Source organism: Chamaea fasciata, unplaced genomic scaffold (assembly GCF_029207755.1).
Source record: "Chamaea fasciata isolate MVZ Bird 193981 ecotype frontalis unplaced genomic scaffold, bChaFas1.0.hap1 SCAF_25, whole genome shotgun sequence".
NCBI lineage: Eukaryota > Metazoa > Chordata > Aves > Passeriformes > Sylviidae > Chamaea > Chamaea fasciata.
In genome coordinates, this window is record NW_027094110.1 from 3666542 (window position 1) to 3691227 (window position 24686).

Sequence of the window (24686 nt, forward strand, 5' to 3'; positions counted from 1 at the left end):
AGCGCTCAGTGTGCCCGGGGCGCGGGGCGGCCCGGCCCCGTCCCACGCGGCCGCGCTGACGCACAGCGGGGGCACGGGCAGTGCAGCGCCCGCAGGTCAAATGCATCAATCACCTCTCCCCGTTCCCTCTGCGCTGGGACACAGCGGGGTGGCCTGAGCCCCGCGCCGTCCCCTCGGGGGGGGTCCCTGCCCGCTCCGCACCAGCCTGCCCACATGGACACAGGATCCCGCCACTCTGCACGAGTTTTCTGCGCAGAGTGAGCCTTTCCCAGCTATGCCCCGAGGCTGGGCTATTATCTTCTATCGAGGCGCAAGGGGGCCGTGGTGCCAGTTGCTGGAAGCGAAAGGGGGTCACCGGCGCTGCTCGGGCTCCTCGGGCGCGGAGCCAACCCCGCCGGCCCGGGGCCGCCGCCATATTGGGCTGCCCTCAGCACGCTCCGCCCCCAAGGGGCCCCGCCCCCAGAGCACACCGCGGGCAGCGCCTACACTTCCCATGAGGCCTCGCTCCCGCCGCGGGGGTGCAGTGCGGCCGGCTCCCGGCAGGAGGCGGTGCGGCGCGCAGGGGGGGGGGGGGCGGGGCCGTTGCCGTGGTGACGCGGGCGCGAGGCCCCCCGGGCGGCGGCGGCGATTGGCCGCGCGGGCGCGCGCGGTGCGGTGGCGTCAGGGCGTGCGCGGTGACGCGCGGGGCCGGGGGTGACGGGGCTGGGGGGGCGACGGCACGAGCGGGGCCGCGCGCGAGGTGAGCGGGGCCGGGGGCAGTGCGAGGGAAGGGGGCGTGAGGGGCCGCGGCCGGCAGGGACGGGAGGCGTGAGGGGCAGGGCGTGTGGGGCACGGAGAGTGTGAGGGATAGGAGTGCGAGGGGCTGTGAGGGACGTGGGGTGTGAGGGGCTGGGGCTGTGACAAGGTTCGGGCAGGGGGTGTGACGGACTGGAGTTGGTGCAAAGGGGATATGGGTGTGAAGAGCCGGGACGTGAGGGGCATCGGTGACTTTAGGCTGTAGTTCTTCTTGGGAAATCAGAGGAGACTGCGGACGGGACACGGCTCACACGGGAGGAGGCTTAGGGGGACAGTGTGCCTGTCTTCTGTGCCGGGGTGGAATGGTGGAGGGGGAATTGGCCTGAGGGTTGAGGATATCAAGCACTGTAGGAGTCTGGAGCTGGAAGAAGAAGCGAGAGGGTCAGGATGGACCTTGAGCAGTGCATCCGGTTAGGGGCTGCTTCAGGAGGAAGGATCTGAGATTCCTTTCTCATCCCTCCTATCTGCCCATTCCACTCCCTCCTTCCCTGAGATCCCAGATGAAGGACGTGCTTGTGGGAAGGAATCAGATGTGCTGTAGGGTCCGGACAATGCCTGTCATGGTACTGCCGAGGGGTCTGAGCAGTAACTGTCCCATGAATCAGAGTCCCAGGGCTGGTTGCAGTGTTGGTCTCTAAAACAGTGACCTGTGGGTTGAGGCAGCCCCTGTCCCATTTCTTGTTCCTGCTCTACTCTCCTCTCCTCCTGCCTTCTCCATGCAAATCCCTTGTTGACTTCAGCAGAGTATCCTCTTCTGTACAAACATGCTCCAGGCTGAGGTGGGAATTTTTCTGATGACTTGGCATGTGTCAGCCAGGGACAGCAGAGGAAGCATCCAGGTGGGATGTGCTGGCAGGATCCCTCCATGCCCTGCTGAGCTGGTACAAGTGTTGCCTTGTGTGTGGTGTGATGGGCATGTCCTGGCATTTAGCTGTGAGCAGGACAAGGTGAGCCAGGCATTTAGTTTTAATTCTCAGACGTCTGGCAGCAGCAAAACACTCTGGTCTGCAATGAGAGAGAGCTCGGGGTGTGATTTGTGCACTCCCTGCATGTGATTCAGCCTTCGTTGACAGTGTCAAGGCTAATGCTGTGTTTCTGAATCGGGATGAGCTTTATTGCTGGTGGAGGTGGAGAAAACCACCTCCTGATGTGCCAGTGGGGCTGGAATGACTTGAGTATTGTTCTTTGTCAGAGAGATTAAAGAGAAACTTTTCCAGGGTTGTTTAGAAATGCTATCTTCCGTATTGTGGGAGAGGGGATGAGAAAACTGCTCTGCTGTGAAAGTGAAGCTTCTGAGTGCAGTTTTGTGGCCCCACTGAGGCAGAGGCTGGTGCTGGATCCACACTTGGCAGAGCTCCGGGCTGTCCTCTGCCCCACCTCTAAACAGGGCAATCACTGCCTTCAAGAGGATGTGGCTTTGACATCACTGATTGGGAAATGCTGATGTGATTGATGCTCCAGTGCAAGGGACTTGGGTCATATCTTTGGATCTCACACTTGTGCCCTCCTCTGCATGTGCCTTGATCCTGTAGGGAACACCCTCCACGCTCAGGCCACTGGGATCCTCAGCTTTTGAGGCAGGAGGTTCATGTTCTTTTTTCCTCTCTCCTGGGCAGCTGCAGCTGCCACTGCCATGTCAGACCTGGAAGGATGTGCTGCACTGGGGGTTCACTCTCAGCACAGCACTCACAGGTTGCTGCCGAGCTGCCCAGCCTGGTAGGGGCTGGTGATGCTGGTTTGTTGCTGGTTTGTTGCTGGTTTATTTCTGGTCCTCAGCTGCCTCACAAGTTGTCCCATGTCAAGGGCAGCAGTACAAAACGGGGCTTTTCTGTTGGAGTGGGAGGAGCAGCTAAGCCTGGGTAATGTCAGGGAGGGTATGTGGGTGCAAATAGCATCATGTTCACAACATCTTTGTTTAATGTTTTAGTCCAGTTAGTCTGCATAACTGTCTAAAAATAGGACATATTTTCTCTAAGTCCTCTAGTTCAAAGCCTCATAAGCCATTTTTTCCCGGCATAAGTCTCTTCCTTCTCTTTTGAGCCTGAAATTCATACAAGGCAAAGTTATCAGGAAAACCAAGAAGAGTGAATGAACTCTGTTGAATCCTTAAGTTTCAGCCACCCAAGAGGAAGTTCATTAAAGTTGCAGGAACTTTCTGGCAGCCTCTTGAAGGTGAATTAAGCAAGCTGAGTAAACAAGCAGCCTTGTGGCCACCATGGACCTTTTCTAGCATCAACTTTGTGCGTTGTCATAAGAGCTCAGGGTCTTCAGCCTCTGGCTGCAGGTGACTTAAGGCAAAGGTGACGTCCGTGGTGAGGGGATGGGGCTGTCTCTGCTGGGACACCCCAGGGTTTGCTCTACCTCCTGGTCTTGGGACAGATGCAGCCTGTGGCAGTGGCCCCCTGGAGTCACCCTGGCTCAGGGCTTCAGCGTGCGAAAGAGGGAGTGTGTGTTTAAATTTCAGAGCTGCTGCTGGACCCAGCCCAGTGCTCCCAGCGGCATAAATATCTGGCCTTCAGCACAGCCGTGGAAACTTGCTCTGTGTCCTCCTGCAGATTGCTCCAGTCTTGGCTGTCCGTGCTGACATGGTGACCGAGCGGTGGCTTTCGGCAGCAGGCAGACGGGGACAGCTGCTCCGCAGAGGTAACCCTTCCCCTTTGCACACGGGCCACCGACCCAGGCACTTAGCAGTGTTCCCAAAAGCTAGAGGTAGGGAAGAGCCTGGGAAGAGCAGTTTGCTTCCAGCAAGTTTCCCTTTGTCCATGAGCTTAAATTTTTAAAATTTAATTTTAAATTTATACTCCATACCTTATTTTCGTTCGGTTTCTGAATATGATCTTCTGGATTACTTTAGGAATACACTGTGAGGACTGTGGTCTAATCCTGCTCTCCTCAGCTGGCTCTTGCTGTCAAAGCACAGTGACATCGCATTTCATTATTTCACTGATGTTTATGACTGAAATTGGCTCTCGTAGATGAGGGAGGGCACATGAGATCCAGGGCTGCACGTGGGTAACCAGTCACCCAAGAGTCCCACACACGACCCGGCAGTGGTGTCGGTGTCAGACCAAGCTGAGCAGGTCGTGGCAGAGGCAGGACAGGGGTTTGCAGGAGGTAGTCGGGGGTGTATTTGAGGTGGTCATAATGGGGTTTGGAGGAGGTGGTCAGCAGGGCCATGGGTGGGCACTGTCCTGCCCGCAGACCTCTGAAGTGATTCCTGGAATCAGCGGTGCTGAGGCTGTCTGCACGTGGCTGTGGGTGTGTGTTTGCCTCAACACGGGTCTGAGGTGTTGAGCTGTTGTGGGTTCTGTGTCAGATTGGTGCAATGGTTACGCCATCTCTGTTCTGGTATTCGAGACACAGACTTCCAAGGATCTTCACAGCGTGTGGAGAGGATTTTATAATGAGCCCCACGAGGCTTTGCTGATCATAAGAGCATTGTTGTACAGAATTGCTTTCTGGTGTTGATGGGCTCTGTCTTTCTTGCATGATGCCTTTTGAAAAATATGTATTTTTGTACAGTACATCTTGTTGCCCTTTGGGGGAATATTTCGTCTGTGGCTGTTGAATTATGGACTGGAAATCTGCAAATGTTCTTGGACACTGAAGGATTGGCACAACAAGAGACTCTTGGGCTCCTCTGAACAACAGAACCTGACATACAAATGATGTTTTAATTGGGTGAGATGATGTTACAGTGCTTATGCCTGAAAGGTTATTTGCTGTCAGAGCCCAGCCTGGCTTGCCCTGGTGATGACATTTTAGATGTTAGGGGTTTTGTGGTTGTGTTGTACTGATTCTTTTGCTTAGAGCAGGAACAAACTGATAACCACAGATTCGTCGGGCTGTGTTGCTGCTTCTCATCAGGTGCTGCAGAGTAATCTCTGCTTTTTCCAGAAGTATTTCTGTTCAGAGATGCACTGCTGCAGTAATTTTGGAGACTCTGGGAAAGTCTGGACAAGCAGAAGTGATTTCCATAGTGAGGACAAGTAAGATTTTTCTGTAGAACTAGTTTTATTTTTTTGGTAATACTCTGAAATGTGCTTGCCTTGGCAGAATGCCTGGGAAATTACTTTCCCAAAGCAGGGTTTAGAGTGGAATGATTGATGTGCCAATATGAATCCTTTTGGTCAAGAAGATTGTGAAAGGCATCTTCCCCAAAATATATGTTTTGAGATGACGTTCACTGGAGCCCTGCTTGATTGTAGGAAGGGTTCAGAGCAGAACTGACTCAAGATGTATCTTAGTTTCATTATGACTTCTTGAAATGCTTTAATATTCACTGTTTCCGTCATAGTGTCTGGAAAATGTCTGTGTTCTTCAAGGCTTAGCCAAGAGCTTGTGAACATCTGGGATCGTTTTGGTCAGGTCTATTTGGCTTTGCAAAGGGCTCTGAAATGCATGTGTGTGTTGGGGTGCTTTCTTGGGGACTTTACAGACAGGCTCTGCTCAAAGTTTTGAGTTTTGGGGAGTCTGTGGTTTGCAGGGAAATCCTGACCATGGAGGAGGAAGTGGCAGGATGAAAGCACAAACCAGAATCAGAAGTGTCTGTTATGGTGCTGGGTCAAGCCAGAGCCCATCTCTGGGGCTGGGGCATGGCCACAGCCTGGTAACCTCCATGTTATCCAAAGCTGTTGCTGCATTTCCTGATTTGCCCTGGTCTGGGAACTGGAACTTGAAATAACAAGAACCAGAATGTGCATGTTCAACCCTTAACAAATATGTGGGCTGGAGACAGGGAATGGTTTTTGTGATTTGAAAGGGCAGATGAGCTGATAGGGAAGCATTTCTTTGATGGGCTGTTAAGACAGACTTTACTGTGAAACACATGCCTATCTCATTAGGACAGGCTTTGTCAGGCCTTTCCTGGAAGAGCTTGTTTGAGATGGCTTCAAAATAAGCAATGCTTTGTGCAGTCATCTTGTTGATGGGAACCTAAGCTCAAATCCCTCTATCCTGCCTGACTTGTTACAAGCGTTTTTCAGTGGAACTCTTGATTTCATCAGAATGCAATCTGGGATTTTTTTGAAAATGGCCAAATCAGCTTTTCACCTTAAAGTTATTTATATGGATTCTGCTGGAGATGTTGGCTCTTGAAAGCTGTTAACCCCATGAGGGCTGATGGTCAGAGACCCACATCTCTGAAAATATTCATGGGTTCTCATGTCCGTGGGGTAGAACTTGTGTTGTGGAACTCAGGGACATGGGGATCTCTGGAAAAGGGTTGTTGGTGAGCACGAACTGGAGGAGCCTGATGAGCTGCCAGCAGCTGGCTGTGTCAGGAGGCAGTAGCTGTTGGCTAGCTGTGAGCTCTGTGGCTCACCCTGTACCCCCAAGATGCTGCCAAAGGCATGAGGATGTTATGCAAGGTGTGAATACTTTGCTCAAGCGTTTTGTTTTCTGGGGGCTGAGGCAGAAATCCAAATGGTCAGAGCACACTGTGAGTCTTGGCAGGATCACACTGACACGGTCGCTGCTCCTTTCCCTGCTGAAAAGGCAGGGGAATCTCAGTTGTCCAGGCAGCTATTGCTGTGTGAATGTGGCCAAAAATAGTAAGGAAACAGCATTCCCATCTAGTTCCCTGAGAGGATGTTGTACTGGTTGGTGTGGAAAAGTGATTCTGGTGTTCTCTGGAGGTTTTCTTAGGGAGGTGTGTGCAGTCAGACTGGGCCCCCTGTGTTTTCCTGCTCCGTGGCTGACGGGGAGCTGCAGCAGACACAGCAATCTGCTCCATCCGTCTCGCTGCGCATGTTCCTGGCCCTGCTGAATCATCTGAACTTGTGCCTGGGCACAATTGCTCTCTGTCAGCTGCATCCTGGGATCAGAGCACCGTGGCTGGTGCCCAGGGTATTTTGCTGAAGTCTACAAAACCAAGTAGCACTTTCCTGGGAGTCCGAGTGTAAACATAACAAAACTTACAGGCTGATGGATTTATTTTTCTTCCTGGTTAGTCCATGGGATCTAAAATCTGTTGCTGCAAAGAAGAGGAGGCTTGCTATTGGTTTTGTGGGCATTTTCCTGCATCTGGGAGCACTGGCAATGTAGCAGTGAAACCCAGGGCCCTGTTGTATGTTTGGCTGCAGACAGAAGGCTGCATGCATCTGTGTGATCCTAAGTGACACATCACCCAGCTGCTGCTTTTCTGCCCCCATTGCTTTTCTGGGGAGCTGACTGTCCCTTCCAAAGCGGCAGTGGCACTTGCTGGTGTCCCAGTGACCCTGAGACTTTGGAGAAATCTAAGCTGGTGTGTGCAGCACTGCCAAACTTGGTGTAACTGACCACCAGCAGTGCTCCCTGTTCAGAGCCACAGCTTGTTCCACTTGCCACTCTCCTGGAGTTCCATTTCAGTGCTGCTCTGAGTCTATGACACCCTGTGCCTACTGTGCCTTGGGAAGTGGTGTTGCTGCTTCTGTGAGCTCCTCCCTCACCAGCCCTGTTCTATAATTACTGATGTTCCTGAAACTGGATCCTTCCACGTGTCCTGCTCAGGTTTGGGAGGACAAGGGGTCCCTAAGCGAAGTGACTGCCTTGGAGTACAGCCAAGAGGACTTGAGCAGTTTGGGAAAGTGTCGTCTTGCAGTGGTTCAGTGAATTCTGAGCCTTCAATCTCCTCACCTTTGGGATGCTAAAGGAAAGGGGAATATATCCCAGACAGCTCTGGCATGCGAGTGCCAGGTTTGCTGCGTGATCCCAAAGCATTGCCACAGTTTCACAGCCACCTCTGCTGTGCCCTGGCCTGTGGGGGGGATGATCCTCTCTCCTTGCCAGACTTAATGATCTTCTCAAATAGCAGCACTTCTGTGCCATTTCCAGCACTGAGAAGCCCCAGTGGTGTCACCTTTCCAGTACCTGCTTGTTTCCTGGCTGCTGTCCTTGTTCCGATGGGTCAGACCCACGTGCCCCTCCTGGCCAGAGGTACTCTGGGCTGTCCTGAGTTGACCGCTAAACACAAATGCCAGTCAGCAGTTGGCAGAATGAGATGCACCAGTTTACTTCCTGAAAGTCATCCTGGAAATGCCTTCGACAGGAATGTACGACTGGAGAAGGTGGTCACGAGCAGTGCAGGGAGCTGACCTGGGGCTGGGCAGGCCAGACCTGCGAGTGTGACTGCAAACAGGTGTCAAAATCTGTAATACAGGAATAAACAATGACACTTGGCACTGATCTATTGCTCTGCACTTCCAAAACATGCTGTCTCCATGAGCTAACACAGCCACGGAAAGATCAGGAAGGAAGCATTGCAAAAATCCTGGGTTTGTTTCTTTGTGCTGGGTTTTGGTTTTGGTTGGGTTTTTTTATTTATGATCACGGAAATGGAAGTAGAGGACTTGACCAGATTTGCTGCAGGTCATGGAGCAGCACTTCAAGTAAGAGCTAACAACTGCGCAGCTCTTCTCTGCCTGCCCTGCTGTCAGCCACAGAGCCTGATGAGGGCAGGAAGTCCCTCTGCTGGGAAGCTGTTGAGGGATGATTTCTCTGTCTTCCCATATCTGCCATCTCAAGATTTTGGAGCACATCTCATGCATGCAGCTGCTGGAGCCAGGGATGGCTGCAACTCCTGGAGAAGAGCAGCCTGGCAGATCCTGTTTTGCTCATGGCTGAGAGTTCAGTGCCCAAAGTCTGCTGTTTTTCTGTGTCTGAAATACCTCTTGCACTCTGAACAAAGCCAGCAGCAAGTTCCTTTTGGAGCAAAATGTCATGACCTGGTTTTGGGGACAGCATCAATCATGGTACAAAAAGAAAAGAATCTGGCAAGTTTTGTAACCTTTTTAGTGAACTGGGGTATTTTCCCCCCCTCAGTGCCCAGGAAGTGGGTGAGTTAAAACATGCAATAGATATGTGATTCATTTTGGCAAGCCAGGCTGCTCAAGGCAGCTGAGGGAATCTCCTGCACCCTGTGTGACAAGTCCCTGAGTAATTAGAAGCAGCTAATGGTCATGGCAGCTCTGGCAGCATCCCTCTGCTTGATGAGCCCAGCACAGGGAAGCACAGGTGGTGCATACCGAGTCCCCTTGGAGAGAGAATCACAGGACTGGACTCTGGGGCATGGCACAGCATCTAAGCAAATGCTTCAAGGGGAAGAATCTGGCCCAGAATGTCCATCCTGGTCAGTGCTGTGTGGGAGGACTCTTCCTTGCTAGCTGTAGTAGTTTATTTTTGTGTGTAGCTTGCCTTGCGGCCAAGACTTTGAGTAAGGGAGGAAACACTCAGCTGCTGAGATCTCATTGGCTAATATGGGGATATGCTGATCTTCAGGAGCAAACATAAACATGTTTTCAGTGTTCGTCTCTCCTGTTTTGTACTCTTAGTTACCTTTCCTGTATTGCAGCATCTACTTAGCTCTTACTTGGCTTTTATTAGTAGTAGCTGACATGTAGGGGGAGGAACAGAAACTGGTACTTGGTCAGCAGATCCTGGAAGCAGTGACACTACCTGAGGAAGTCTGCAAAAGGTGGTCAACCAGCAGCAATCACATCTCCTCTATGGATTCAGGTCAGTTTTTGATGGTGGATTCAAAATGTGCTGCACATCACAGTGCTTCCCTATGGATGGCTGAGTTCTCATCTCACCCCTTCTGTTTCTTTTGGCTGTGAATTTGGTGAACGTTCTTGTCCAGAGGAGTAAACACAAGTGAGGAATGCTCCCATGGTATATTGGTTTCCTTTTGCCATTCCTTATGACCTTTTTCGTAGTACAGTTGTATTGAACAACTGCTTTGAGCAGATCAGCTCTGTGACTTGACTCTTGGGAGGTTTGGACCTTTCTTTGGTGCTTGGCTTTCCCTGGAAACGCTGAGCTTGGCTCCAGGGTCTATGTGCTAATCAGCAGGATTGGCTGCCAGGGGAATTGCCAGGCCACAGGGGCACAAGCTGTTGGTTGATGAACTGGAGGCTTGTATCCTGGTTAGCTCTGGAGAAGTACTACCTTCTTGCGGGGAATCCATACTGAAGATTTATCTCCTTTTAACTTTTATTCCTGTTTTTTTCCTCTTCTGGTTGTGCCACGTCTCTCTCCCTGCTCCCACTGATGGTTTAGCTTGGCGTAGATGCCAGCTTCTAGGAAAGACAAACCTGTTGCCCAAGCGGTTTGCAGCCAGCAGGCATCAGCCCAAGCCCAGAGCCAGCAAACAAACCCTCCCTGCACCAGCTGCAGAGGAAGCTGCTGGCTCAGCCAGGGTTACCAAAGCTCCTTGGAACAGGCATTGAGGCAAGAGCACAGCAATTCACGAGATGCTTGTCCTCTTGCTCATTCCCAGCCTGTGGGAAGAGGGGGGAAACAGCTTTGCTAGATCCTCTGGATATGCTTAGGAAGAAATTCACAGTCTCCATCCTTGTTTCCATCAGTGTCCTGTGACAGCTGCTGAATGGAAGAAAGGGGTAGGTGTCTGTGGCAGGCACAAATTTCTATCCATCTTCCTGCGGCTTGAAGCTTGTGTGCTGTGCTCTGGCACAGGACTCAGCCAAGAGGAGGAGACCAAGTTATCCCTTCTCCTGCTCTGGCAACTTGGCCACTGGATGCGGAGGCACCAAATGGCTGGAGAGGTCCTTTGCTGGAGGGGTGGAGATGGGCCCTTTAGCTGTCCTTTGTCATCCCCAGTGCTGTCCCACAAAGATTCTGGGCTGCGGTGCTGGCAGGGCAGGTCCCTCCTTGTGCTCAGACAGAGAGAGTTTGGACAAATCTCTGGAGAGCTCCCAGGCTCCCCTGTTCCCACTGAAGGGCTTGCAGGGGAACCGAGGGGAGCATGTGAATCCTTGGTGAATCTCCACAGTCTCTGCCTGCTGCCTCAGTGCTGTGCCTGCTGCAGGGACAAGGGCAGAGATCCCTCTCCAGCTGGGGCCTCTGCCCAGCTGGCTGGCTCCTTGAAGGCATGCACAGGCATGGCCATGCCCTGCCCTTTACCCAGGTAGCAGTGGGTGCCTTGGCCTTTCCTCTGCCAGAGGCAGGGGCTGCAGCCTCCCATGTGAGATCAATCCTTTTTTCCAGTCCTCTCCCTCTATCCCAGTTGTTTAGAAAATGGGAAGGGCTGAGGGAGAGGCAGGTGTGTGAAGAGCTCCTGCAGCTCCCCTCTGCCCAGGCCCCTGAACTCTTGGCCTGCAAGGAGATATACAAACAATACATTCAGAGCCTTCTGGTAAAAGCTTTTCTCTCTCTGGCTCCCCAGCCACTCTCAAAGGGTGGGACTCACATCCATATCCTTTCTGTAATGCCTGTGTGCACGAGTAGCCTTAGCTGGAGGCCTGTGGAGCTGTCTGTCTATGTCTCATCCTCTGCTTTCCCCCTCCTCACACCCATCCAGGACTGACTCCAAGCACAGTTTTAGAGTTGCTTTTTTGGGTTTTGGGGAGCTAACTGCATGCCAAAAACTCGCTGCTGCCCTGGGAGCACGTGGCCCTGAGCAGAGCTGGCGGATGGAGGACAGCATGTCAGGGATGTGCCCACATCATTCCAACCTGTCCCACGAGACATCGGAGGCAAAGCAGAGAGCTCTGTCTGCAGTGGGTTTAAAGCAAGAGGCTTGTGCTGGATGCCAGGGACAAGGGGAATCTAATGAGCTGCTCATTAAACTGCTGCAGGATGGATTTTCCACTGTAGACAAGCTTCCCTCACTAACTGCTCTTCCAGGCAAAAGTGTTTCCCTGATGTTTGTGTGATCATTTATATATAACCCTGAAAACGGTGAAGTTCATTACCCTCCATCTCCAATGAATAGGTTTTCCTGCCTGTCTGCCATGTCCCACCGCGTGGGATGTGTGAGCAGAGGCCAAGGATAACACAGCCCTTCAATGGTCCCTCAGTGCTCATGTGGAGGCACGGGAAGGGAGCACCCCTCTGCCTGCTCCTGCTGCCAAGGAGCACAGGGCAGTGTGCTCACTGTTGCCACTAATGTGCCTCACCTGGAAATAAAGCCACCTGTCCTGCAGTCTGAATTCCCAGTGTGGAGGGAAAAAATAAAGCCCCCTCAACCACAGGAGACCCAGGCTCTGGTGCAGCACCAGCTCCAGGGGTAACTTGTGTCCTGACTTTGTGACACGTTTGTGTTCACCCTCCCACCTGCAGGTTTTATTCTCTCCTTGAGCTGCTTCCTTGCCCTTTCAGGGAGCTCTGACCTTGATGTCTTTCCAGCAATCTGAGCTGGCTGCAGCTCAGCTTTGAAGTTCCAGGTGTGAGGGTCTGCTGCAGGAGGCCAAACAAATCCAGAGTCCTGGGTCACTGCTGCCCTCCCCCAGCAAGCCCTGAGCTGTGCTGTGGGCTTGGGCAAGGGGCACAGACCATCCCAGAGCTTGGGGTTGCCCTTATACAAGGCCCCTGCAAGCTCCTGCATTAGTTTAATTTGGGTCTGCAGATTGAGGCTTTCTTGGTTGAACCTAGTTTTCTGTGACTTTCCTGATGGGTATTTCTTCACTTAAAAATAACTCTCTTAAGGAAGTGGATGGAACTTTATATAAGATGGGCTTGAGATATTAATTATTCAGTGAAGAGTCAGTTTAGGAATCAAGATCCAGCGTGGTTGGGAGGGAGGTGGGAATGTCTCTGCCATAGCCACGGCACCGGTGCTGCAGCGTTTTGGACGGCTGGAGCTTTTTGTGGGCTCTTTGGGATGGAGTAAGGCAAACAAGGAACGGAAGTGTGTGGGGGAGGATGGGGCCGTTCCTCCCACAGGAAACCCAGGATTAAGACACTGGTTGGATTGTGTGGCTGTTTGGGATCGCACTGCTGGACCCCATGGCTGAGCACGGCCCGGCAGCTGCGCAGAGCAGCAGCAGCACGTTCAGCCCTGCTCTTGGCAGAGGAGCCAAGTGAAAACAAACACAAAGGCTGTAGCTGGCAGCACACTGATGGGAAGGAGTGCAACTGTAGGGCCAACAGGAAGCCATCAGTCTTGCAGATGGCTTGCACGGGCCAGGGACTTTTACCCACTGCCTGCTGCTGCACTGAGTCCTGCTCCCCCAGTATCTTCCACCCAGGGCACGGTGCACCCTGATCAGCTGCTGCTCCCAATCCAGACTCTGCCATGGCCAGGCAGGGACAGAGGGTGAAGCCAGCCCTACTTTGATCCTTCTGGAGGTGTTGGCTCTATCAGACCCTGGCCCTGGCTGTTACCATCACGTCCCAGGTCATTGGCGGCTCTGGGGGACATTGTCTAGCATTTCTGCTATGGGACTTGTAAGCTGGGGACACCTGGTCCCTGGGTGGCATCTGGGCTGCCTTGTGGTCTGCTGGGCTTTAAAAACAGTTATATGAGCTTTTGCTTCCTTGAGCCCTACGAAATGTGTTTTCCAGAGTACAGAGGGATCTGGAATGGGCCTTGCTCTGCGTGTCTCACTGGCCAAGGAGCAAGCACAGAGCAGGACTGGTGTGGTTGGTGACACTGCCCTGCTGCTGAGCTGCTCCAGGCAGGTACTCAGTGGCCTCTCTCCATGTCCTGCAGGCTAGCAGGAACAGCCTGGTGGGGTCCATCTTGGATAGACGCGGATGATGCCAGAGCTATGACAGGGATTGCAGTCTTGGCACTGAGGGGTGATCAATTATGGAACAACTACAGGAGGAAGTACCTGAGGTCAAGGAAGAGGAAGAGGAAGAGGCAGTGATGGTGGCAAGTGGAGCCTCAGACCCAACTGGAGGACCAGACAGCTCGCTGCCTTCAAGCAGCTACACAGGTGAGTGGAGCCACAGGAGCTCATCCTGTGGAGCACCCAGGCACCCACAGCCCCAGGCAGCATGCTCAGCTGCAAGGGCAGAGGATCTGTCTCTGGATGGAGTTCAGCTGGTTTTAAGCTCTACCCTTTGAGAAATAATGCTCCAAGTTATGGAGAGGCTTATTTCTTCCTCTGAGGTCACTGCACAACCATTAGCAATGGGTTTTGGAGTGGAAATTAAAAGGACACACAGGTAACATTGTGCTTCAGAGCAAGGGGCCTCCCAGGGTGCTTGGGAATGCTTCCTTGGACACTTCTTGAGGTCCTCAGAACAAAGTGATTGTAGGAGGTGGGAGAGAAGGTTTGTGGATGCAGAAGAGACTCCTCCAGAGCCCTTGATGTTCCAGCTGGGATGTCCTGTGCCAGCAGCCGGCCAACCAAGGATTAAAAAATCCGCTGTTTGGGGTTTCATTGCCAGGACATGAATGCCAGAGGGAAGAAAGGAGCATTGATGTGGAGTCTGAGCTGCTGGGACATTCTTGGCTCTGTTCATGGCATTTGCCTGCAGCCAGTGCCAGATTCCAGATGTGATACCAGGGGCAGGCAGGACAGGGCTGGAAATCCCTCCTCAGCCCCACGGCTGGAGGAGCTGGCCAGGCCCGGAGCTGGGCCTGTGGCTGTGACATGGAAGGACATGTCCCTGTGTGTTTTTGCAGACCTGTCACAGAGCTCCTCTCCCTCGCTGTCGGACCAGCTGCAGCTGGGCTGTGAGGAGGCGGCGCTGGGAGCGCTGAACGTGGAGTGCAGGGTCTGCGGAGACAAAGCCTCGGGCTTCCACTACGGCGTGCACGCCTGCGAGGGCTGCAAGGTGAGTCCCAGGGACAGCTGGGGTCAGCAGCACCAAGCAGGGGTTAGATCCCAGGGACTGGGCTGCTTCCTCACACAAGCAGATTGGCAGCAAAACAGGGATTCGGGATTGAGTGTAAAAAACTCAACCTGTCCAGAATGTGGCAATTATAGGCAGGCAGCAAGTGCTGCCCTGGGAAGGGGGCTGCGATGAGTATGGCCCAAACTTTGCCTTGTCATGCCTTCCTGTGTAAGACAAATCCATCTTTCCCCACAGGAACCCTGAGATTGGTTTTAAAAATAGTGTCTGTACTGCAGATGAGTAGTGAGCTGTGTATTTATCTCCCTGTGATCGCTGGCTGCAGCTTGGATGTTCATCTGGAATTCTTTCCCCTGCAGCAGATCCAGCAGGGTTGTGTTAGCAGCCCAGGTCCTGCCAGACATTCCTGCAGGCTGGGGTCAGCCCATGGCTTGTTCCTCCATCCTTCTCTGTGGGCTGCTGGCACAGTCACAGCACCAGGCGTGAGGTGCCCCCACGCTTCTTCCTCTCCAGCCCCTTTCTGCCACCACATGACCTCTCCTTGGGATAGAGACTCTGCTTCCATCAGAGAGACCCAGGGCTCGCCCTCCTCACCCCCCTGAACCTCCCTGAAGCTCCTGGGGTTAACAAACCAGCCTGGTGCCAAACCACAGGCACTGCTGCTCCATGTCCCCCTGCTCCTGCCCGCAGGGTTTTTTCCGCCGGACAATCCGCATGAAGCTGGAGTACGAGAAGTGTGAGAGGAGCTGCAAGATTCAGAAGAAGAACCGAAACAAGTGCCAGTACTGCCGCTTCCAGAAATGCCTCTCGCTGGGCATGTCACACAATGGTGAGTGTCACTGCTGCCCACAGGCCTTCCCAGCTGGGTGACACAGGGCCAGCTGCCCTCCTGTGAAGGGTGCCCGTGGCCTGCTGTGCTTTAGCCCACAGCTCTTCTTGCTAGGGGATCATTCAAACCCAGTGCTTCAAGCATTTGAGTTCTCTTCCCCTTTTTCTGTATGAGAAGGGGCTGTTCATTCCCACCATGCAGTACAGCTGCTGGCTCATGCCTGTTCCCTTATGGACTGGCACAGAGGGAACTGGACACAAATTGTTCTTCTGTGCTGGGACTTTTAGACTTCAGGTGTAAGAATCTCAGATCCAGACAAGCAAAGGTATTTATTTGGAAAGCGGGGTTTGTGCAAGAGCCCAGAGGTATGGGATGGGAGTCTGGTGTGAGGAAACAACAGTGGCTGATTTATGAAGGTGTTAGTCTGGAGAAGCTGCAGCCTGGAGAAGCATTGTGTTGTTTAGCTGCAGGTGTTCTCCAGCAGACCTGTCTGTCTGCAGTAGCAGAGCAAACTGTTCTCCAGCAGACCTGTCTGTCTGCAGTGGCTGCCTCTCTGGATGCATCTCCTGGAGTCCCCCTGCTGTCCTGACTCCCAGTTTTGCCCCCCAGCAATCCGCTTTGGGCGCATGCCAGAGGCAGAGAAGAGGAAGCTGGTGGCAGGGCTGACAGCAAGCGAGATTGGCTGCCAGAACCCACAGGTGGCTGACCTGAAAGCTTTCTCCAAGCACATCTACAACGCCTACCTGAAGAATTTCAACATGACCAAAAAGAAGGCAAGAGGTATCCTGACTGGGAAGGCCAGCAGCACTCCAGTAAGTTCCCTCCCAGGGCACATGGGGTTGGCCATGGCCAGCATGGGGGATTGTTCTCTGGGGGATGCTGCACGTCCCCCTGTGGCTGTAGCTGTTCCACATGCACCGTTCCCACCAGCAGCTAGGTGGGCTCTTCATGTCCTGCCCCTTGCTGGGAAAGATCCCGTTGCTCCGCACACTTGTGCCGTGGTGGGTGGGTGCAGATTGCCTGGGTACTGTCAGCCCCAGAGGCAGGGCACAGGGGCAGGCAGACAAACATGACTGTCCTGGGCAGAGCTGGCACCTGCCCCCCACCAGCAGACTCCTAACTTGCTTCTTGTTCAAGCAGCCTTTTGTGATCCATGACATGGACACCTTGTGGCAGGCAGAGAAGGGGCTGGTGTGGAAGCAGCTGGTGAATGGCATCCCCCCCTACAAGGAGATCGGGGTGCACGTCTTCTACCGCTGCCAGTGCACCACGGTGGAGACTGTGCGGGAGCTCACTGAGTTCGCCAAGAGCATCCCCAGCTTCGTAGGCCTCTACCTGAACGACCAAGTGACTCTGCTCAAGTACGGGGTGCACGAGGCCATCTTTGCCATGCTGGCCTCCATCATGAACAAGGACGGGCTGCTGGTGGCCAACGGGAACGGCTTCGTGACCCGCGAGTTCCTGCGCAGCCTGCGCAAGCCCTTCAATGAGATCATGGAGCCCAAATTTGAGTTTGCTGTGAAGTTCAACGCGCTGGAGCTGGATGACAGTGACCTGTCCCTGTTTGTGGCTGCCATCATCCTGTGCGGAGGTGAGCGGGTGGCCTCGGCCATGCCAGGGTCAGGAAGAGTCCTCTCTACTCAGAGGTGGTTCAGAGGGGACTAGGGGAGCTGAACTGCAGCTGGGCTTGAGGTCAGGCAGGGATGTCTCAGGGGCATGAGAGAAGAACCAAACACTTCCAAAACCAAAGCTTCTCTGTGGCGGTGATGCCGGGCAAGCTTGGACCAACAGCAAGGAATGTAGAAGTGGCATCTCCTCATGTGCCTCTGTGGGATACATTGTCCAAGGGCACGCTTCTCCCCTTTCTAGCTGCTGAGGTTGAAGGCACGGTGGGTGGGTTACAGTCCCTGGCTCCCTTTCCCCAGGAGCAGCGTGTACTTTGGAGAGCTGCATCATGACCCTGCAGCTACTGTGCTTCCTCTCCACAGACCGCCCTGGCCTGATGAACGTGAAGCAAGTGGAGGAGATCCAGGACAACATCCTACGAGCGCTGGAGTTCCACCTGCAGTCCAACCACCCGGATGCCCAGTACCTCTTCCCCAAGCTGCTGCAGAAGATGGCTGACCTGCGACAGCTGGTGACAGAGCATGCCCAGCTGGTGCAGAAGATCAAGAAGACGGAGACAGAGACGTCTCTGCACCCACTTCTGCAGGAGATCTACAAGGACATGTACTAAGGACCTGTTATTTATGAGAATGAAGCCATGGATTCCCATCAAGACTCTTTGTACAGAAACAAAGAAAACCCTTCCCAGTGTCTTCCATTTCTCCTACTGGAAACTCTTTTCTATGTTATCCTGACATACGGTACATAGGGCAAGATGCCGTCAGGATTTGCAGCCACCTCCTGCTCGGCCAGGGCTTCCTTAACACACACTAACAAATCTGCAAAGCTGCTGTTCCCCTTCCTATGGCCCAGCTCTGGCTGCTCCTGGAGCGGAGCAGCCCCCCAGTTTACATGGCTCGGGCAGTGAGGTCACTGTGGCACCTCAGGTCCCCAGGGTGGGGAGCTCTGGTCCTCAGGAGGGCCGAGGGGGTGCAGGGGCCAGCAGGGCTGACAGCAGCACTTACAGTGTGTCTGTATTCTCTTGTTCATTTGCACTCTGAAGACGTGGTCCTGAGCCATGAAGTCTGGGACAGTGTGATGAAAGGATGTTTCTGTCTTTCCCAAAGAAAAGCTCTGGAGTATTTGAACATGGGTAGGGCTGTCCCAGCAGAGACCCTCAGCTGCAGCCCCCCTTGTGCTCCAGAGTGTGTTCCTGTCTCCCAGCAGGACTGTGAGCTCTGCCTTCCCAGGTCCTGTGTGGAGCCTTTGCTCCTGGCACCCTCGTTCCATAGGGAACGTGTCCCTTGGCACCTCACTATGAGAGAGCCTGGGATGGGGAAGTAGGAGGGAAAGGATTTGACTCCTTAAAATTCACCTTCAGAGCAGAGGCACAGAATCTGTGGCTTCCACAGGCTGTTCTGCACAGACGTGAGTTACAAATAAGGTGTGTGGAAGGTCAGGGGCCTTGAGCTGGTCAGGGTCTGGTGTCCTGCCTCAGTTTCCCCTCTGTGAAAGGGACCTGGATTGTCACATGCTGTCTGCTCGGAGCAGGAGCATGAGGATCTGTTAGCGCATTGGTTGCAGAGAGATTTGCAGCTGTAAATGCCAAGGATTTATAAACAGGGAGGAGGGTGGTTGGGATGCTCACAATGGGCAGGAGCTTCCCAGTGAGTGTGGCTGTGTCAGGGAAGCTGCCAGCCCTCCTCTGCCACTGTTCCCAAGAGTGGGAACAGCTCCAGGCTTAGGGGCCTGCCTGAACCCAGCACCATTCTGGGACTTTACCTCACGACTTCTCACAGCTGTAGTGAAACACCACGGTGCTGCCTGGACCAGGCCAGGCCCCTGGTGTGGGGGGGTGTCACTTGGGCTTCAGGCAGGGGGAGGATGGGCCTGGGAAGGGCTCCGTTTCCCTTTCAGGATAATGGTGTCTCACCTGAGAAGCGACACTTCCCTGTCTGCAGCTCATAGTCCCCCGTGTCCTGAGCAGCCTTATTAAAATACTGATATTCCCTAGGAGGGGTTGCGGGAGCAAATTATTCGGTTTTATTTTACTTTCCTCCTCTTCAGGGTAGCAGATTTCCCTGGTGCAATAATTCCTTTAAAACCCAAAGGGGAAGAGCACTGGGCTTTCCCTCCCCATTACAGGGCTGGCTGGTCCCAACCTCCCCCTGCTGCCACACTCCACTCCTTTCGCCGTGCCTCAGTTTCCCTGCCCTGCCCTCCCCTCCCTACCTCGCAGGGGTGTTGGGAATTACCGTTTCTGAAGCACTTTGAAGCCCTCGGGGGGAAGGCACTGGAGACATGCCCGTGCCGGTCGGAGCCCGGGGGATTTGTCCTTCCCAAAACCCCGGTGGTGTCCCCACCCCGGCCGCAGTGCAGGACTCGTGCCCATCACCTGGGAAACTTTTTGCTCTTCCTTACTCGACAGTATAACAACCCTCAAAACTGAAATGTATATTTTTGCTAGAAGTACAAACCTCCAAGTGTTTTTAATAATATAAATAGTGTCCACAAACTGACTTGACTTTAAATAAATCTGAACTAAATATTTAAGAAACTTTTAGCGTCCAGCTTGTCTTTGTGGGATTTCTCTCAGCATCTGGGCGGGGCGGGCTGTCCATGGGAGGACTTCCAGCAGAGGCTGTGGGATTTGCTGTGACTTCCAGGGACTTGCCATGAATCCTGGGGCTCTGTAATTCCCAGATCTCGTACCTGGTGAGGTTTTCTTGCATGCAAACCTAAAGCAGAAGAAAGAGCCAGTCTTGAGCAGGATCCCAGCCTCAGAGTTGGGTGCTTCGTGCCCCAGATGCTGTGGGTGGAGCTGGAAATGAGGTGAAAACACCCTGAGAAGGGGAACAATGAGCTCCAGGGCGCTGCCCTTGGCTGTGGCGAAACACCTGATTGTTATAAATGATGTCAGACAACTAAGTCTATTGAGTTAGAAGCAATTTAATTGAATAACGATATAAATGAATACAATCTAGTAAATATATTCAAGTATATATATTTGACAGTAATTAATAAAGTACGACTAAGGTTTGGATAAAGCATAACCGACCGGGGTACAGGGAGGGCTTCTCCCCCTACCTCACATACAAAACAGAGCAATTCAAACTAAACTTGTATACTATATGCTGATACATATTCATCAATGTTTCCCATAAATTCCCTCCTATTTCCAATTCTAAAATCTACATCACTATACTTCATGGTGCATGCTCCACTTGTTGCCAGGGGGTCTTCTGTCTTCTTTTGGTGGTCTTTGATGAAGGCTCACACTCTTCCTCTGGATAACCTTACAGGTTGCACATGCATATTAACTGTTGTGTTATGTGAGCAAGCATTATGTTCCAAAAATTTAGCATTTCATAGATAAAACTATACCTTCAGATGTTATACTTGAAACCATCCCAACTTTGCCCATCCCCAAGGTCGACTCTGTCTTGAGACATTGCTTATCTCAAAACTACATCCTGTATCCCATTTTTACATGTAACATCTGCAAAGGGGCCCGTCTGATTTATAACACTAATTTCCTTTATTGCTTTGTAACAATAATTTTCGAAATAGTTACAATTTAGTCAGCACGAACCATTTCCATTTATCACATGAGAATTGGCAAGGAGGAGCTGGAGAGCCCCCAGGCTCCCCTGTGCCCGGCTTGAGCGCCCTGGGGGAAGCTGTTCCATTGCTCCCTGCCTCTCTCATGCAGTTGGGGGCACATGGGGCCGTGGTGCTGCTGGGCAGGGGGCCCAGGGGACCTGCCTGGGCACCGTGTGGTTACCCCAGCAGGCAGCAATACATCATCCAGCCGTTCACTCCCTTCCTTCCCAGTGCGATGGGGGAGAGAACTGGGAGAGAAGTGAAACTCGCAGGCTGAGTTAAAGACAGTTTAACAGGACTGAAAAGGAAGGAAATAGTAATGATAAAAGAATTAGAATATACAGAATTTAGTGATGCACGCTAGAGCGGTGCCCCCCGTCCAGGCTCCTCACTGCAGGGGCAGCGGGAGCTGCAAAATCCTTGAATAGGTGTAAACGGCGCTCAGTCAGACGTGGGCTATCAACTAGCCCGAACATGTCCCCCGCCCGAAACACGTGTTTCCGGCTACTTGGGCCGGTCCCGGGACTCACTGAGGTCATAAATAGCCGTGCGAGGAGGCGTAGTTCATTTTGCTGCTGGGGAAGAGATGGAGTCGGGTTCGACGGAGGCGTCTGGGCCGTCAAGGGCCGAGGCAAGCTGTCCGAGACGCCTGTGCAGGTAAAAGCTTGAGGGTGGGGTGTCTGGGAGCAGCTTTTTGGGAAAGATAGGCTGGAGATGGGGCCCTTTGCCCTGGGGGTAGGGAGTGGATTGGGATGGCCTTGATCCACCTTCCCCATTCCCCCTCCGGAGCTGGGGGTCGGCGGCAGCACTCCAGCCAGATCCCCCGCTTCCTGCCAGCCCCAAGCCAAGGACTCCTGCTCTTCTCCCTGCCCCAGCCCTCGGTTCCCCTGCTCTTCTCCCTGCCCCAGCCCTCGGTTCCCCTGCTCTTCTCCCTGCCCCAGCCCTCGGTTCCCCTGCTCTTCTCCCTGCCCCAGCCCTCGGTTCCCCTGCTCTTCTCCCTGCCCCAGCCCTCGGTTCCCCTGCTCTTCTCCCTGCCCCAGCCCTCGGTTCCCCTGCTCCCCCAGTCCCCAGGAGAGCCCCCAGATGGTCCCTGTGCTGGGCTTCCTTTGCTTTGCAATTAACTAGGACATGAGGCTGGATGGGGCTGGGACGACCCTGGATCCCAAAAAGCTTCCAAAATACGTCCCACCCAAAGAAAGCTGGTACCGGGGTGCCAGGGCAGGGCTGGAGCAGGGTCTGACCCCAGCCCCGTGGCTCCTCTGGCTAACAGGAATTTTGCCCGTGGATCCTGTCGGTGGGGCCAGAGGTGCCGTTTTTCACATGACAGAAGATCAGCCCAGGTCTGCAGGTACTTCCAGCGTGGGGTTTGCCGTTATGGAGAGCGCTGCAAGTAAGTGGATGTGATGCCATGAGGGTGGGCTGGGAGCCTAGAGGAGTCTATGCTGGACTGATGGGACCCTCTGTCTCTGTCCCTGGGCTCCTCCAGCTACCAGCACATCCAGGAGGAGCCAGCACCAGGAGGGACCCGATCCGGTGTGATGCCCCGCAGCTGCCGGGGCCAGGAGCCTGGCACTGAGCCCACAGCCATGGACCGGGACCAGGGGGGAGCCCAGGACACCTCAGACCACCCTGCCAGCAGCACAACGTGTGTGACCATCCCATTCCTCAAACTGGAGGCAGAAGAGGAAGAGAAAGACAAGAAGAGCATCCCAGCACTTGATAATGTCCCCTGTGGGGCCATCAGTGGAGAATCTGTCCCCACTGAAGCTCAGGATACCTCAGGTAGGTGCTAGGCTGCCCAGGGGACCAGTGGGGTGAAGACTCTGGGGTGGTTATGGTGAAATAGCTTGTGCATGTTTTTGCCTATGACCTAAGCCTGGGCCAGGCTGGCACTGTGGAGAGCTCTCCAGTGTGGGGACTGTCACTGCTGAAGCTGCACGCTCTGAGCAGCCTGCCCAGCTCTCTGAGCTTTTCCCCTCTAAGAACTCTCCTCCTGCAGGCTTGCAGCCACAAGAGCCAACACTGGATCCACCCTCCTCTGATCCCAGAAAGGCAGTTTTGGAGACAGCGACACAGACTGACCCTGCAGAGGTGGGTTTGGGGTCTCCTGTGGCCGACCACTCCCTGTCACCCTGTGGTGTTCCTCGAGGCCAGGCTAGTGACAGAGCCAGGGGGTTGCCGTGCTGTGCTGCTCTGTGTCAGTTAGCTCCTTTTGAGTTTTCCAAGGCTCCAGCCAGCTCCAGGAGCAAACTGGCGAGCGTGGGGAACAGCAGAGCACTAGTGGTGCCAACGCTGAACCTTTGGGGTGTTCAGCCCCAAACTGAACAAGGAGACGCCAACATGGACCAAGGGAGTGCGAGGGAGGCTCTCTCTGTGAGATCCCAACAGATTCATCGTGAAAGGGAGATAAGAGCAAGTGATACTGCTGTGTAGCAGCTTTTAAACGGGGTGGTGCAATGGGTGGAACGCAACAACAACCAATAGGATCCTTGTGTGTGGGGAATGCAAGGGGAGGTGTAGAAAATCGGAACCAATGGGGAACACAACGGGGGAGGATACAGAACTGAAGTGCCAATCGGACGTCGAGAAACAGAGAACATTCTGGACGAAAGGGTGTGGGCACACTTTGAGAGGTGAGGGGTTGGCAAATCTAGGGATTGACAGGGAAGGGTCTGGAATAAAGGGTTGGGCTAACTTGATGGGCAGGAGGGATGGCAGGAACATTGAGGGCTAAACCAACCATGAGGGAAATAAAGGGGAATCAGGTGCACACCACAGCTCTGCTTGCAGGTCCCTGCAGAGCTGGGTGCTGCGGCAGCCCTGGTCACCACCAGCCCTGTCTCACTGAGAGCCCGGAGCGAGGCCATAGTGTGTGGTATCTGCATGGACACAGTGTACGAGAAGGCGCCAAAGGAGCGGCTCTTCGGGATCCTCCCCAACTGCAGCCACGCGTACTGCCTGGGCTGCATCCGCACGTGGCGGCGCAGCCGCGACTTCCAGAGCGCCGTCACAAGGTGAGTGGGCATGGGGAGGTGGCAGGGGGCTCACCATTCCCCCTTCTGTGCCCTGAAATTCTTCCTTGGGTCTAGTGATGTGGCTTGGGGATTGGCGTGACTTTCCTTTGGGAACAGGCGCTTCGTAGTGGAGATGGGTATGGGGGTGCTGGGTGAGGCCAGGGCAGCACAACCACCCGGTGTGGGTGCTGAGCCCATGCTCCCTGCTCCGTTCTTGGGACACCCAACTGCACCCATCACCCTCATCCAGGGGCTGCCCTGTGTGCCGGATCACCTCCAATTACTACATCCCCCACAAATACTGGATCTCAGATGTGGTTGAGAAGGAGGAGCTCATCGCAGCCTTCAAGGCACGGACAGGGTGAGTTCATGGCACTGCTGCGGGTGGCGGGCTCTGTGCTGCTCTGGGAGCTACACTCACAACTCTTTGGAATCCCACAGGAAGATCAGGTGCAAATTTTTCGTCCATGGCCACTGCCCTTTCAGATCAGAATGCATCTACCTGCACGAGCTGCCTCCCCACCAGCTGCAGCGGCACAGACGGCAGCGGTGGCACAGACGGCAGCGGCCCAGGATGCCCGCTGTAAGTGTGGTGGCACATCCTGGAGCTGGGCTGGGCACTTGGAGGCTGTGGCTCATCCTCCCTCCTCTCCTGCAGGTGTTCATCGCTTCTTCCTCAGAGAGCTCTGACGAGGAGGATGAGGAGCTCGAGATCACTCGTAGCCTGGCCATGCTGCGGGCAGAATTTCCCTCCATATCTACTGGCTGTGACTTCCTCGACATGGTTCTTGGCTTCTTCGATTCCGACTGAGCCATGGGGGGGGGGCACGCTGGGCCTGGGTGCTGCTGGTGGCTGGGACATGCCTGTGGGAGGCAGAAGCGTGTGCTTTGGACTCCTGCCATTGTTTTGGGGTGGCTCCAGCCGCGGGGGTGTCGCAGGGATGGGGTGGGATGGGGAAGCAGTCTGGCTGGCATTTATGGGTACACCGGGAGAGACTCAGGGCACAGCCCCTGTGCTCTTGCCATCACCCCCTCATTGGTGCCCGCTCTGCCCCGTGGGAGACCCACGGGTGGGGTGGGCTGGGTGCTGGGAGGCAGTGGTGGGGGGGTGGGGGTCTGACATCCACGGGACGGGCAGCAGGGGGGCATTGTTTTAAACTCTTTTTAGCCAAATCCCGGAATAACGAAATAAAAACGGCTTCTGTAACTCCACGTTTCCGGGGGCCTGTGATCTGTGGCCTGGGGGATCCACCCTCGCGGGGGGGAAGGCGGTGTTTGGGTTGGGATTGAAGGCACGTTTGCATAACGAGCTCGTT

The 24686-nt window shown here is 54.1% G+C and overlaps 2 protein-coding genes across 3 annotated transcripts; both read left to right on the plus strand.

The window, feature by feature from the left end:
* The first annotated feature begins 697 nt into the window (after nucleotides 1-697).
* PPARD (peroxisome proliferator activated receptor delta) lies at nucleotides 698-19298 on the plus strand. Of its 2 annotated transcripts, none has more exons than XM_066203966.1 (8): nucleotides 698-739; nucleotides 3351-3438; nucleotides 13226-13454; nucleotides 14150-14301; nucleotides 15010-15148; nucleotides 15758-15960; nucleotides 16286-16739; nucleotides 17137-19298. In XM_066203966.1, the coding sequence occupies exons 3-8, from the start codon at nucleotides 13325-13327 to the stop codon at nucleotides 17382-17384; spliced, it is 1326 nt and encodes a 441-aa protein (XP_066060063.1). In that variant the 5' UTR covers nucleotides 698-739; nucleotides 3351-3438; nucleotides 13226-13324; the 3' UTR covers nucleotides 17385-19298. The 2 variants fall into 2 exon arrangements, with proteins under 2 accessions (XP_066060063.1, XP_066060064.1); XM_066203967.1 differs by having other exon boundaries at nucleotides 16289-16739.
* Nucleotides 19299-20924: 1626 nt separating this feature from the next.
* On the plus strand, nucleotides 20925-24567 carry LOC136301054 (probable E3 ubiquitin-protein ligase makorin-1). Its single transcript, XM_066203871.1, has 8 exons — nucleotides 20925-21013; nucleotides 21627-21746; nucleotides 21843-22138; nucleotides 22356-22447; nucleotides 23147-23370; nucleotides 23621-23731; nucleotides 23812-23953; nucleotides 24029-24567. Exons 1-8 carry the CDS (start codon nucleotides 20943-20945, stop codon nucleotides 24179-24181), a joined length of 1209 nt encoding a protein of 402 aa, XP_066059968.1. The 5' UTR covers nucleotides 20925-20942; the 3' UTR covers nucleotides 24182-24567.
* Nucleotides 24568-24686: the final 119 nt, after the last annotated feature.

Coding starts and splice junctions, on each gene's coding strand:
- PPARD (XM_066203966.1), top strand. CDS start 13,325: ATGGAACAACTACAGGAGGAAGTACCTGAGGTCAAGGAAGAGGAAGAG. Junction 14,302..15,009: donor ACGCCTGCGAGGGCTGCAAG/GTGAGTCCCAGG, acceptor TCCTGCCCGCAG/GGTTTTTTCCGCCGGACAAT. Junction 15,149..15,757: donor GCTGGGCATGTCACACAATG/GTGAGTGTCACT, acceptor TTTGCCCCCCAG/CAATCCGCTTTGGGCGCATG.
- LOC136301054 (XM_066203871.1), top strand. CDS start 20,943: ATGGAGTCGGGTTCGACGGAGGCGTCTGGGCCGTCAAGGGCCGAGGCA. Junction 21,014..21,626: donor TGTCCGAGACGCCTGTGCAG/GTAAAAGCTTGA, acceptor TCTGGCTAACAG/GAATTTTGCCCGTGGATCCT. Junction 22,448..23,146: donor CACAGACTGACCCTGCAGAG/GTGGGTTTGGGG, acceptor CTCTGCTTGCAG/GTCCCTGCAGAGCTGGGTGC.